This window comes from Saccopteryx leptura, chromosome 6 (genome assembly GCF_036850995.1).
Source record: "Saccopteryx leptura isolate mSacLep1 chromosome 6, mSacLep1_pri_phased_curated, whole genome shotgun sequence".
NCBI lineage: Eukaryota > Metazoa > Chordata > Mammalia > Chiroptera > Emballonuridae > Saccopteryx > Saccopteryx leptura.
The window spans coordinates 101,984,997-101,998,125 of record NC_089508.1 but is presented as its reverse complement, the minus strand read 5'-3'; the positions used below and the strand labels follow the sequence as shown (position 1 = coordinate 101,998,125).

General features: G+C 41.7%; 1 protein-coding gene across 3 annotated transcripts in view; it reads left to right on the top strand.

Moving 5' to 3' along the window:
• HECTD1 (HECT domain E3 ubiquitin protein ligase 1) overlaps positions 1-13,129 on the top strand; it is a 108,452-nt gene that overhangs the window by 36,943 nt on the left and 58,380 nt on the right. For all 3 annotated transcript variants that reach the window (XM_066341676.1, XM_066341675.1, XM_066341678.1), the window contains exons 9-10: positions 6,628-6,742; positions 7,311-7,485. In XM_066341676.1, coding sequence (XP_066197773.1) covers positions 6,628-6,742; positions 7,311-7,485 — 290 coding nt within the window. The remainder of the gene's footprint in view (positions 1-6,627; positions 6,743-7,310; positions 7,486-13,129) is intronic.

Genomic DNA, 13,129 nt, shown 5'->3' with positions numbered 1-13,129 from the left:
AGGGTAAGGAGAAGCATCAACTCATAGTTGAGGCACCTTAGTTGATCATTGATTGCTTCTCTTATATGCCTTTACTGGGGATGGGGTAGGGGGGTTTCCAGCCAAGCCAGTGATTCCACTTGATCAAGCCAATGACCCCATGCTAAAGTTGGATGAGCCTGTGCTCAAGCCGGCAGCCTCAGGCTTTCAAACCGTGGACCTCAGCGTCTTGGGTTAATGCTGTATCTATGGGCCAACATTGGTCAGGCTCTTTTTAACATTTTTTAATACAGATATAAGCAAAAGTAAATAACGTGTGCTTTATTACCTTTTCTTTTTCTTTTTTTAAAAAATTTGTTTATTGATTTTAAAGAGAGAGGAAAGGGAAGAGAGACAGACAGGAACATCAGTCTGTTCCTTAACTGGGGATAGAACCAGCAATTTCTGCACTTTGGGGTGATGCTCTAACCAGTCCAGCTATCTAGCCAGTGTACCTCCTTTTCTTATAAAAAATGTAACATATATACACTGATATATACTTTGCCTTTTTTCCTTAATAATACAGATTGAAGATCTTTTATGTATGTAGTTGGAAAGCTTTTTTACATCTGTGTACTTACCCTGTGTGGATGTGCTGCAAATTTATTCAGCTAGTCACTTACTGCTAAACACTTGGTTGTTTCCAGTTTTTTACTCTTAGCAATGAATAACTGTACAGGCATGCCTCGGAGATATTGCAATAAAGCACACCTACAGTGTGTCTGTAAAGTCATGGTGCACTTTTGACTGGTCACAGGAAAGCAACAAAAGACGATAGAAATGTGAAATCTGCACCAAATAAAAGGAAAACCCTCCCAGTTTCTGTAGGATGATGTGGCAGCATGCGCGCATGTGCAGATAATGACGTAACACCGTGTATACAGCGGAGCAGCCCACGTCCATGCCAGTCGAGATGTGGACAGTACAGAGGAAAGTTCAGTGTGTTCTGTGGCTCACTAAATTTGAATCTGTGACCAAAGTGCAACGTGAATATCGGTGCATTTATAACGAGGTGCCAACACATAGGAATAACATTACTCGGTGGGATAAGCAGTTGAAGGAAACCGGCAGTTTGGTGGAGAAACCCGTTCTGGTAGTTCATCAGTCAGTGACGAGTCTGTAGAGGCTATACGGGATAGCTACCTAAAGGAGCCGTAAAAAATCTATACATGAGCTCACATCGAACTGCACTGAATAGGTATGAAATTGGGGGAGTTTTCCTTTTATTTGGTGCAGATTTCACATTTCTGTCGTCTTTTGTTGCTTCCCTGTGACCAGTCAAAAGTGCACCATGACTTTACGAACACACTGTATTACAACAAAATGAATCATAATTCTTTTGCTGATGGAAAGTCTTGCCTTCCATTTGTAAAAAATGCAGTATTTGTGCAGCAAAATAAAGCAAAGTGCAATAAAAGGAGGTATTCCTGTACATTTTCCTGTTGTTTCTACTTAATAATAAATCAAATATTCTGTTTGCAGAAGAATCATACTATTGTTGACTTTTAGTTTGCCAAGATAATTTGGACAGTTCTTTATACAATTAGGAGAAACTGAAGTTCAGAGAGAGGTCAAATGGTGAGGATTGAACCAAATGTATTATCTGGGTCTCTAGAATCTTTTTATTGTGAAGTAGCTTGGCATAGTGCAATGTTAGTCAGCTTTGAAGTCAGGCACACCTGGATTCAAGTCTTAGCTTATTAACAAAAAAGGCTGTGTGTGGCCCTGGGAAAGTTTCTTAAGTTTGACTTGCAGTTTTATCAATAAAATGAGTATACACTGCTCACAAAAATTAGGGGATCAGGGAACGTGCAGATACTCCAGTACTTTTCAGCATTTTGTATAGTGCATTTTCACCAATGAAGTAAAAGTTGGTTTTGCATCTAATTTTCATAATGAAACAACTTTCTGTGACTTGCCGTTTACTTTTCTTATGTTTGTGTTTAATAAAAAAATCAAATGCTTCTTTTTGTCACTTCATATTCATTTTGAAATATCCCCTAATTTTTGTGAGCAGTATATATTCCTAGCATGATTATTTTAATAATTAGAAAAAAACCCATGCAAAGCACTTAATATAGTAGTTGGCACATCGTAGATGCTCAAATAGTAGCTGCTTGTGTCATTTTTTTTTTTTTTCAGAGACAAAGAGAGAGTCAGAGAGAGGGACAGACAGGAACGGAGAGAGATGAGAAGCATCAATCATCAGTTTTTCGTTGCGACACCTTAGTTGTTCATTGATTGCTTTCTCATGTGTGCCTTGACCTGGGGCCTTCAGCAGACCGAGTAACCTCTTGCTCAAGCCAGCAACCTTGGGTCCAAGCTGGTGAGCTTTGCTCAAACCAGATGAGCCTGCGCTCAAGCTGGCGACCTCGGGGTCTCGAACCTGGGTCTTCGTATCCCAGTCTGACACTCTATCCACTGCGCCACCGCCTGGTCAGGCTCATTTTTAGAAAATTTTTGATGTCAGCTTAGCTTTCTTAGCTTGGAAAGGTGATCTCTTCAAGCTCAATTTCTGTTCATTTGAATTAGTTTTTAGAGAGAATGTGGCTTCTAAGTGTGATCAAAATTTTAATGAGCCATTTTCTTTTGACCCATATTGTTTTGTAATTTTAAGTGGCTGAGAGGGAGAGAAGAAGCCAAATGAATTATATCTAATCCTAACCTATATTGATTATATATCAGCCCACAGTGAGCTACATAGCTGCTGTTATTACTAGTGGACTCACTAGCTACTTTAATTCTGTGGCAGCTGGCATTTACCATGGTTTTTAAATCTTTGCAGGTTCTTTTGTTTGTAATTGATTCTAAGATAAACCTCTATTATTCTCCCCCCTCCCTCAAACACATTTTAGCATCTCTTAAATAGGAAAATGTCTTGTAATTGCTGTTGGACAGATGAAAATTACAGCATAGTTATAATTTCCTGTTTATGCAACAAAAATTGTGAAGTGGATTTCAGTAACTTCAATGAAGAGTACTCTCAGAGTGCTTTATCATTAATTCTTTTTATCACACAGATGACAGCATTTTGTGTAGAAACACAGATATTGGTGATTCTGAATCACAGAGTAATTAATTATGAATAATTGTGCTTATAATGTGAAGTCCAAAAACTATTTTATTTGTATTTTCCAATTTATTGTTCAAGTAATATGTAAAAATATCTAAATTTAAAAAAATTCTGTTGGCCCTGCCTGGTTGGCTCAGTGGATAGAGTTGTCTACCCAGCCTGTGGTCATCCTAGGTTTGGTCCCTGGTCAGGGCACACATGAAAATTAGCCATCTGCTTCTCTTCCCCTTCCTCTCCCCCTTCTCTCTCTCTCTTCCTATCTCACAGCCAGTGACTCGATTTGTTCGAGTATTGGCCCCATCCCTGAGGATAACTCGGTTGGTTGATCTGAGCATTGGGCTCAGGTGCTGAGGATAGCTCAGTTGATTCAAGCATCTGTCTCAGATGAGGGTTCCCAGGTGGATTCTGGTTGGGGCTCATGCAGGTGTCTGTCTCCCCGCTTCTCACTAAAAAAAAAAAAAAAAATTCTGTTGCCTGACCAAGTGGTGGCGCAGTGGATAGAGTGTTGGACTGGGACACGGAGGACCCAGGTCTGAAACTCCGAGGTCACCGGCTTGAGCATGGGCTTATCCGGCTTGAGCATGGGCTCACCGGCTTGAGTGTGGGGTCATAGACGTGACCCCATGGTCACTAGCTTCAGCCCAAAGGTCACTGGCTTGAAGCCCAAGGTTGCTGGCTTGAGCAAGAGGTCACTTGCTCTGCTGTAACCCTCTGGTCAAGGCACATATGAGAAATCAATCAGTGAACAACTAAGGTGCCGCAACGAAGAATTGATGCTTCTCATCTCTCTCCCTTCCTGTCTGTCTGTCCCTATCTGTTCCTCTTTCTGACTCTGTCAAAAAAATAAAGTTTTCTGTCAATAAATTAAAAAAAAAGTTTAAAGCAAGAAAAAGGATTGTTGCTAAGTTTAATTGGCATTGTTTTTTCTTTCTTAGTGGTACGTAATGATATATTGAATGAACTGTGGCAACTTAGATGTAATGAAATCCGGAAGTATTGTGATTTAAATCAGCAGTTTGAAATTTTTAGCCAGTACTGTGCTTGTCAGATCTACCTATTTATTACATTATTAAAAAAGTTAAAAACTGAGGCTGATAGAAAAAGTGTGGGATGTGTTCTCTGTTCAAAAGAGCTTACTGCTAGGGCAAGAGTCCATTAAAAATTAGTGGAAAAAAAATAAATTAGTGAACAGTGTGATTGGTGTGTATATATATATATGTGTGTGTGTGTGTGTGTATATGTATATATACTGATATATATATATATATATATTTTTTTTTTTTTACAGAGACAGAGAGAGGGATAGACAGGGACAGACAGACAGGAATGGAGAGAGATGAGAAGTATCAATCATTAGTTTTTCGTTGCGACACCTTAGTTGTTCATTGATTGTTTTCTCATATGTGCCTTGACCGTGGAGCTACAGCAGACTGAGTAACCCCCTTGCTCTAGCCAGTGACCTTGGGTCCAAGCTGGTGAGCTTTGCTCAAACCAGATGAAGCCTGCGCTCAAGCTGGCGACCTTGGGGTCTCAAACCTGGGTCCTCCACATTCCAGTCCGACGCTCTATCCACTGCGCCACCACCTGGTCAGGCGTGATTGGTATTTAAGACCCAAATTTTGTAGTGTATTGTAGAAGAATTTATTTAATTTGGTTTAATTGGCAATATGTAGGAAATCATGAAGATGATTACCACATCACAAATTGAATCATAGTAGCTCAGAAATTGGGAGGGAGCAGTTTGATAGGGAAGATGACAGGTTAAGACATGAATATACTTAATTTGAGTGGTTAATAGCCAAGTGAAATTAATTTATAATTTTTTCAAGTTATAAATAGACAGTGTTTATGGTGATGTATGCAAAGACAGAGATCTGAATTGAAATCTGCTTAAGTCATTCTGTATTTGTAATCTAAAGTATATTGGTGCAGCCCTGGCTGGATAGCTTGGTTGGTTATTCCAGATATGCAGAAGTTGCTTGTTTGATCCCCAGTCAGGGCACATACAGGAACAGATTGATGTTTCTGTCTATCTCACTCACCCTTCCTCTCTTTCTAAAATCAATAAAATAGGTTTTAGAAATTTATTTAAAAATATGAAGTATATGGGTATAGGCCCTGGTTGGGTGACTTAGTAGATAGAGCATTGTTCCAGTGTGCCGAGGTTTTGTGTTCATATGAGAAACAACTAGTGAATCTACAGCTAAATTGGAATGAGTCAGTGCTTCTCTCCCTTTCCCCTTCTCCCTTTCTCCCTCTCCCTTTCTCCCCCTTCTCTCTCTCCCCTTCTCCCTTTCTCCTCTTTCTCTCTCCCCTTCTCCCTTTCTCCCCCTTTCTCCCTCTCCCCTTCTCCCTTTCTCCCTCTCCCCTTCTCCCTTTCTCCCTCTCCTCTTCTCCCTTTCTCCCTCTCCCCGTCTCCCTTTCTCCCTCTCCCCTTCTCCCTTTCTCCCTCTCCCCTTCTTCCTTTCTCCCTCTCCCCTTCTCCCTTTCTCCCTCTCCCCTTCTCCCTTTCTCCCTCTCCCCTTCTCCCTTTCTCCCTCTCCCCTTCTCCCTTTCTCCCTCTCCCCTTCTCCCTTTCTCCCTCTCCCCTTCTTTCTTTCTCCCTCTCCCTTCTCCCTCTCCCTTCTCCCTTTCTCCCCTTTCTCCCTCTCCCTTCTCCCTTTCTCCCTCTCCCTTCTCCCTTTCTCCCCTTTCTCTCTCCCCTTCTCCCCTTCTCCCCTTCTCCCCTTCTCCCTTTCTCCCTCTCCCTTCTCCCTCTCCCTTCTCCCTTTCTCCCCTTTCTCCTTCTCCCCTTCTCCCTTTCTCCCCTTTTTCCCTCTCCGCTTCTCCCTTTCTCCCCTTTCTCCCTCTCCCCTCTTCCTTTCTCCCCTTTCTCCCTCTCCCTTTCTCCCCCTTCTCTCTCTCCCCTTCTCCCTTTCTCCCCTTTCTCCCTTCTCCCTTTCTCCCCTTTCTCCCTCTCCCTTTCTCCCTTTCTCCCTCTCCCCTTCTCCCTCTCTCCCCTTCTCCCTTTCTCCCTCTCCCTTTTCCCTTTCTCCCTCTCCCCTTCTCCCTTTCTCCCTCTCCCCTTCTCCCTCTCTCCCCTTCTCCCTTTCTCCCTCTCCCTTTTCCCTTTCTCCCTCTCCCCTTCTCCCTTTCTCCCCTTTCTCCCTCTCCCCTTTCTCCCTCTCCCCTTCTCCCTTTCTCCCTCTCCCCTTCTCCCTCTCCCCTTCTCCCCTTCTCCCTCTCCCCTTCTTCCCCTTCTCCCTCTCCCCTTCTTCCCCTCCCTTTCTCCCTTTCTCCCTCTCCTCCTCTCCCCTTTTCTCTTTCTTCCTCTTCCATTCGCCCTCTCTTTCTTCTCTCCCTCTTCTCTCCCTTGCCTTCTCCCTTTTTACTTCTCTCCCTCTCTCTTCTCCAACCAATGGAAAAATTAAAAAAAAATTAAAAAAATATATATATAAAAAATAAAGTATATGGGTGCAATCTAATGATTACAGAGTTGGATAGTAAAGCAATAAAGTGTTAATTGTTATCTTCAAATTAAATGCCCTTTTTTTTAGACTCTATTACGGCACGGTGCGAATCCAGATCTGAGAGATGAAGATGGGAAAACTCCGTTAGATAAAGCTCGGGAAAGGGGCCATAGTGAAGTGGTGGTTATTCTTCAGTCTCCAGGTGAGTGGTAAAATCTTTTAAGCCATCTACTATTACTTTCAGCTTTACTTTCCATAAAAGTAGCTTTTTGTAGACATATTTACATTATGTAAATAAACTAGTTCTATGAAGTCAAATAATTCCATACATAAATCCTTATATTTGATAAAGCTTTGACAGTGTACATTCCTGTGTTCTTTGAGACTATGGCTGTATGATTTCAGAGAGACCAAATCAAAAGTTTAAGGGGGTGCGAATGTGATAAAGAGTTGGGTATTGTGTAGATGAACTTCTTTGACTAAATTTTTAAGTTTTCACAGAGTAGATGAACATAGAGCTTCTATGAAATAAGTTTTAGGATTATGTGGAATATCTAAAATTAATCTCCTTAAGTTGTGGTTTAACTCATTGGAGGTATTAATGTTTTTTAGTATTCTTAAAAGCACCTTTGATAGATATATCCTCTTAATTTCAGTTTAATTGTTGTAACAAGGATGATTATAGTTTGGAGTTGGGTTCCATTTTAATATTTTTTCATTGAAAAGAAATTTTTCAAAAAATTGATTTACTGAATAGTATTTGTCTTCAGGTGATTGGATGTGCCCAGTTAATAAAGGAGATGATAAGAAAAAGAAAGATACAAACAAAGATGAAGAAGACTGTAATGAGCCAAAAGGAGATCCAGAAATGGCACCCATATACTTGAAAAGGTTATTGCCAGTGTTTGCACAAACATTTCAACAAACTATGCTGCCTTCAATAAGGTAGTTTTTAGACTCTTTGTAATTACTGATTAAATTATGCAAATTGTATAGATTTATGTATCTCTCTTTTCCATAAGGATTCAAGGTTTATTTTAATACTGCAGTGTTATGGTAAGAATAAAAATTAGATTGGAGAGTTACATCTTTTTGTCTGATCTGACTTAAGAGAAATTCTTCAGATTATTAAGAAGACAGGGTTTCTAACACCGTTTTTGTAGCTCTCTGAATGTCACCTCTAGGGAAATTGTGATAAGTAACCAAACACTTATTGAGCTTTATGGAGGCTGTTTTGGAAGAGTCGGTGTGAGATGGTCTTTGGAGGAGTTGCCCAAAGAAATGAGGCTTTGCTTTTGCTTACTGTACCCCTTGCAGGCTTGTGAAAAAGGTGTGTAATAATACAGAGTGGTGATTGATAGAGCAGACATACAATCAGAGCTCTCTGGGAATAGAAGTTATTTAATAACTAATTGGGCTGGGCAAATTGGAGATATTGTGCAGAAGTGAGAATACTTGGGAGTTTTCTAGGTGGAAAGATTTGGAAGCATCATTGAACATCGTGCAGAGGCATGGAGGTATGAGTCCGTCCTGGTGCAATTCCTGGTGGTCCTTCCTCTATAGCAGGGGTCCCCAAACTATGGCCCGCGGGCCACATGTGGCCCCCTGAGGCCATTTATCCGGCCCCCACCGCATTTCTGGAAGGGGCACCTCTTTCATTGTTGGTCAGTGAGAGGAGCATAGTTCCCATTGAAATACTGGTCAGTTTGTTGATTTAAATTTTCTTGTTCTTTATTTTAAATGTTATATTTGTTCCCGTTTTGTTTTTTTACTTTAAAATAAGATATGTGCAGTGTGCATAGGGATTTGTTCATAGTTTTTTTCTTTTGTTTTTTGTTTTGGTATTTTTCTGAAGCTGGAAACAGGGAGAGACAGTCAGACAGACTCCCGCATGCGCCTGACCGGGATCCACCCGGTACGCCCAACAGGGGCGATGCTCTGCCCACCAGGGGGCGATACTCTGCCCCTCCGGGGCGTCGCTCTGCTGCGACCAGAGCCACTCCAGCGCCTGGGGCAGAGGCCAAGGAGCCAGCCCCAGCGCCCGGGCCATCTTTGCTCCAATGGAGCCTTGGCGGCAGGAGGGGAAGAGAGAGAGAGAGGAAGGAGGGTGGGGGTGGAGAAGCAAATGGGCACTTCTCCTATGTGCCCTGGCTGGGAATCGAACCCGGGTCCCCTGCATGCCAGGCCAATGCTCTACCGCCGAGCCAACCGGCCAGGGCTCATAGTTTTTTTTATAGTCCGGCCCTCCAATGGTCTGAGGGACAGTGAACTGGCCCCCTATGTAAAAAGTTTGGGGACCCCTGCTCTACAGTGTGTCTGTTTATAGTCTACTGTCTATCTGCGGCTAATTCTCTGCTCTATAGTATCATAGTATGTATTTTGACTAAGCTAATTTTTTTTCCTGTTTTTCTCTCTTGCCCCTTTACAGTCTGTTTCTACGTACAGGGATGAATTATTTTTAAAATCACAGTTATGTCATATCACTTTCTGGTTCAAACCATTTAGTAGCTTCCAGTTGACTTTAACTAAAACCTAACTCCTGAACTCTCAGGCTTGCAAGGTCTTAGTTCTAAGTCCCACTCAGCTCTCTGACTTTATTTACTACTACCTCTAGAGCAGGGGTAGTCAACTTTTTTATACCTACCTCCCACTTTTGTATCTCTGTTGTAAAATTTTCTAACTGCCCACTGGTTCCACAGTAATGGTGATTTATGAATTAGGGAAGTAACTTTACTTTATAAAATTTATAAAGCAGAGTTACAGCAAGTTAAAGCATATAATAATAATTACTTACCAAGTACTTGATGTCGGATTTTGGCTAAGTTTGGCAGAATAAATCTTTATAAAACAACTTACTATAGTTAAATCTATATTTTTATTTATACTTTGGTTACTCTGCTACCACCCACCATGAAAGCGGGAATGCCCACTAGTGGGCAGAAGGGACCAGGTTGACCAGCACTGCTCTAGAGCATCACACTTACAGTACTCTAGCCTTCTTTCTATTTTTGGAAGACTCCAGGTACATTTTTATTTAGGGCTTTTGCACTTATTTCCCTTTGCTAGAAACTTTGTTACCCAGTCTTTTGAGTGGTTGGTTGCTTCATATCATTCATTTCTCAGTTCAAATGTTACATCCATTGACTTATGTCTAAACTAATTTAAATTTACGCCTAGAACACCTTTGACATTAATCATAATGTTTTACTGTCTTTACAGAGCTTGCACTGTCTGAAATCTTGTTCTTTTGAGTGTTTTTATTTGCTTTATTGTCTGTCTGTTCTCTAAAGTAAGCTCCATGAGAGTTGGCCTTGTGTACTGCTGTATTCCCACAAAGACAAGGGTGTTTAGAACAGGGTTGGTATTTAGAATGTCTTCAGTAGATATTTACTGAATAATTAAATGAGTGTGTTTTAATTGTAGTTGCAAATAGTTTGATATTAATGGAATATGGGAATGCTTGGGTAGTCAGTGAATAATATTGAAAAGGTAAACAGGAGTCTTTGTGACCAATGAAGACCTTTGTGGTCCATGACAATGAGTGTGGACTTTAACACCACAGTTAAAGAAGGGTCAGTAAAGATTTGTGAGGAAGTTTTTAAAGTCAGATTTGTGATTTATAAAGATTACTTTGGCAGCCTGGTGGAGAAGGGGACTGGAGAAAATAAGTTTAAAAACAGACTATTTAAGTATTCGTTGCAATATGAACTTCAGAGAGTTGCCAGGAAACTGGTTTTGTAGAAACAAATTCAAGAGTTTGGGAGATGGCTTCTGTAAGGACTAAAGAAGTGAGAGCTGTGAGGGTGGAAGGAAAGGAAGTGGTGAAGAATGCCAGCCAAAGTTTTGACTGAGTGATTGAGAATTTGATTTTGGTCATTTTAAGTTTTAAATATCAGTATTTGAGTTGACATTAAAGTGCAGGAAGACTTTTAGCAATATTATAAATAAAATGGAGTCTGACTAGTGGTCACAATGGGTAAAGTGTCAACCTGGAATGGTGAGATTGCCAGTTTGAAGCCCCAAGGTCACTGGCTCTGAGTGCAGGGTCGCTGGCTTGAGTGGGTGGTGGTGGAGAGGGCTTATCCAAACGAGCCCAAAGGTCACTGGCATGAAAAGCCCAAGGTTGCTGGCTTGAGCAAGGGGGCACTGGCAGGGCCCCCATCAAGACACAAATGAAAAGCTCAATGTACAACTAAAGTGAAAGCAACTAAGAGTTGATGCTTCTCATTGTCTCTCTCCCTTCCTGTCTCTCTCAAAAAATATTTTTTTACAATTTCATAGAAAATTAGACTTATTTGAATATAAGGGGAAGTTTATCTTGGATCAGAATATTTATAAATTTTTTCAAAATTGATTGATAGATTATGCAGTTCTAAAGAAAATAACTATAGGCCCTGGCCGGTTGGCTCAGCGGTGGAGCGTCGGCCTGGCGTGCGGGGGACCTGGGTTCGATTCCTGGCCAGGGCACATGGGAGAGGCGCCCATGTGCTTCTCCACCCCCCCCCCTCCTTCTTCTCTGTCTCTCTCTTCCCCTCCCGCCGCCAAGGCTCCATTGGAGCAAAGATGGCCCGGGCGCTGGGGATGGCTCCTTGGCCTCTGCCCCAGGCGCTGGAGTGGCTCTAGTCGTGGCAGAGCGACCCCCGGAGGGGCAGAGCATCGCCCCCTGGTGGGCAGAGCCTCGCCCCTGGTGGGCGTGCCGGGTGGATCCCGGTCAGGCGCATGCGGGAGTCTGTCTGACTGTCTCTCCCCGTTTCCAGCTTCAGAAAAAAAAAAAAAAAAGAAAATAACTATAGAATTTGGTTTAGAACTTGACAGATCTTAAAGTTCATCTGAGGAATAAATGTGAGATTTTTGGAGAAAAGTCTGAATAACTAGTGTAAGTTTTCAGTAATTAAATCTTTATGATAACTGGCATAAGAGTTTATAAATAGAATATTTCCCCACATAGAGACAATTATAGATAGTAAATGAGTGTATTATATTGGAAGTTTCATAGCACATTTGAGAGGGATAGCATTATTTAATAAATGGTAATGGGATACCTGCCTTGTGGTTTGATTTTTTAAAAATCAGCGTAGGCCTGACCAGGGGGTGGCGCAGTGGATAGAGCCTCAGACTGGGATGCGGAAGGACCCAGGTTCGAGACCCCGAGGCCGCCAGCTTGAGTGCAGGCTCATCTGGTTTGAGTAAAAGCTCACCAGATTGGACTCGAGCAAGGGGTTAAGTTACTCTGTCTGCTGAAGGCCCGCGGTCAAGGCACATATGATAAAGCAATCAATGAACAACTAAGTGTCGCAAAGCACAACGAAGAACTAATGATTGATGCTTCTCATCTCTCCCTGTCTGTCCCTGTCTATCCCTCTCTCTGATTGTCTGTCTGTCCCTGTCTATCCCTCTCTCTGACTCTCTCTCTGTTTCTGTTAAAAAAATATCAGCTTAGTTTGTTACATTTTATAACAAGTTCTGAATGGGTTAAAATTTAAAAAATTAAAACCTAGGAAAACAAAAAGAAAATAATCTTAAGATGTTCATCATAATTTGATAGGAAGAATGACTTTCTTTTTTAATTGAGAGGAGGGGAGACAGAGAGACTGACTCCTGCATGCGCCCTGACTGGGATCCACCGGCAAGCCCCCTACAGGGCAGTGCTCTGCCCATCTGGGGACACTGCTTGGCAACCCAACCCAGCTATTTTTAGTGCCTGAGGTGGAGGCTCCACGGAGCCATGCCTAGCGCCTGAGGCCAACTTGCTTGAATCAATCCAGCCATGGCTGCAGGAGGAGAAGAGTGGGGGGGGGGGGGGAAGAGAGGTATATAAACAGATGGTCACTTCTTCTGTGTGCCCTGACTGGGAAATGAACTCAGGACATCCATCCACCGGGTCAGTGCTCTACCACTGAACTGGCTGGCCAGGATCAAGTAAGACTTCCAAAACTTGTTCAAGCCCTGGTTGGATGAATCAGTTGGTTAGCAGTGGTTGGCAACGGCTGCTTGTGAGCCACATGCACCTCTTTGGCCCCTTGAGTGTGGCTCTTCCACAAAATACCATGTGCGGACGCTGCCTCGATAAGGAATGTACTTACCCATCGCTTCTTGGCCTTTTGTCTAAGATCAAGTGTAGGAATGTACCTACCTATATAGTTTAAGTTTAAAAAATTTGGCTCTCAAAAGAAATTTCAATCGCTGTACTGTTGATATTTGGCTCTGTTGACTAATGAGTTTGCTGACCACTGGGTTAGAACATCATCTTGATATGCAGAGATTGTGGGTTTGATCCCTGGTCAGGGCACATACAGGAACAGATCAGTGTTTCTATCTGTCTTTCTCCCTTCCACTCTTTCTAAAATCAGTAAATAAATTGAAAAAAGCTTTTTTTGTTAGTTTTGTCATTTTTAAATTGTTTTATGTAAAAACATGTAAACCTACATATCAGAAACAATATTATTCACAGCCATAAAAGTATCATAAATATTAACTGTTAATCCACAAAAATATACCTGCAGATATTGGTATTTGTTAGACTGTATGATTAAGGGATACTATATCTTTATTGTACAAAAAGCACATACAAATTTTTAGTAAAAATGGG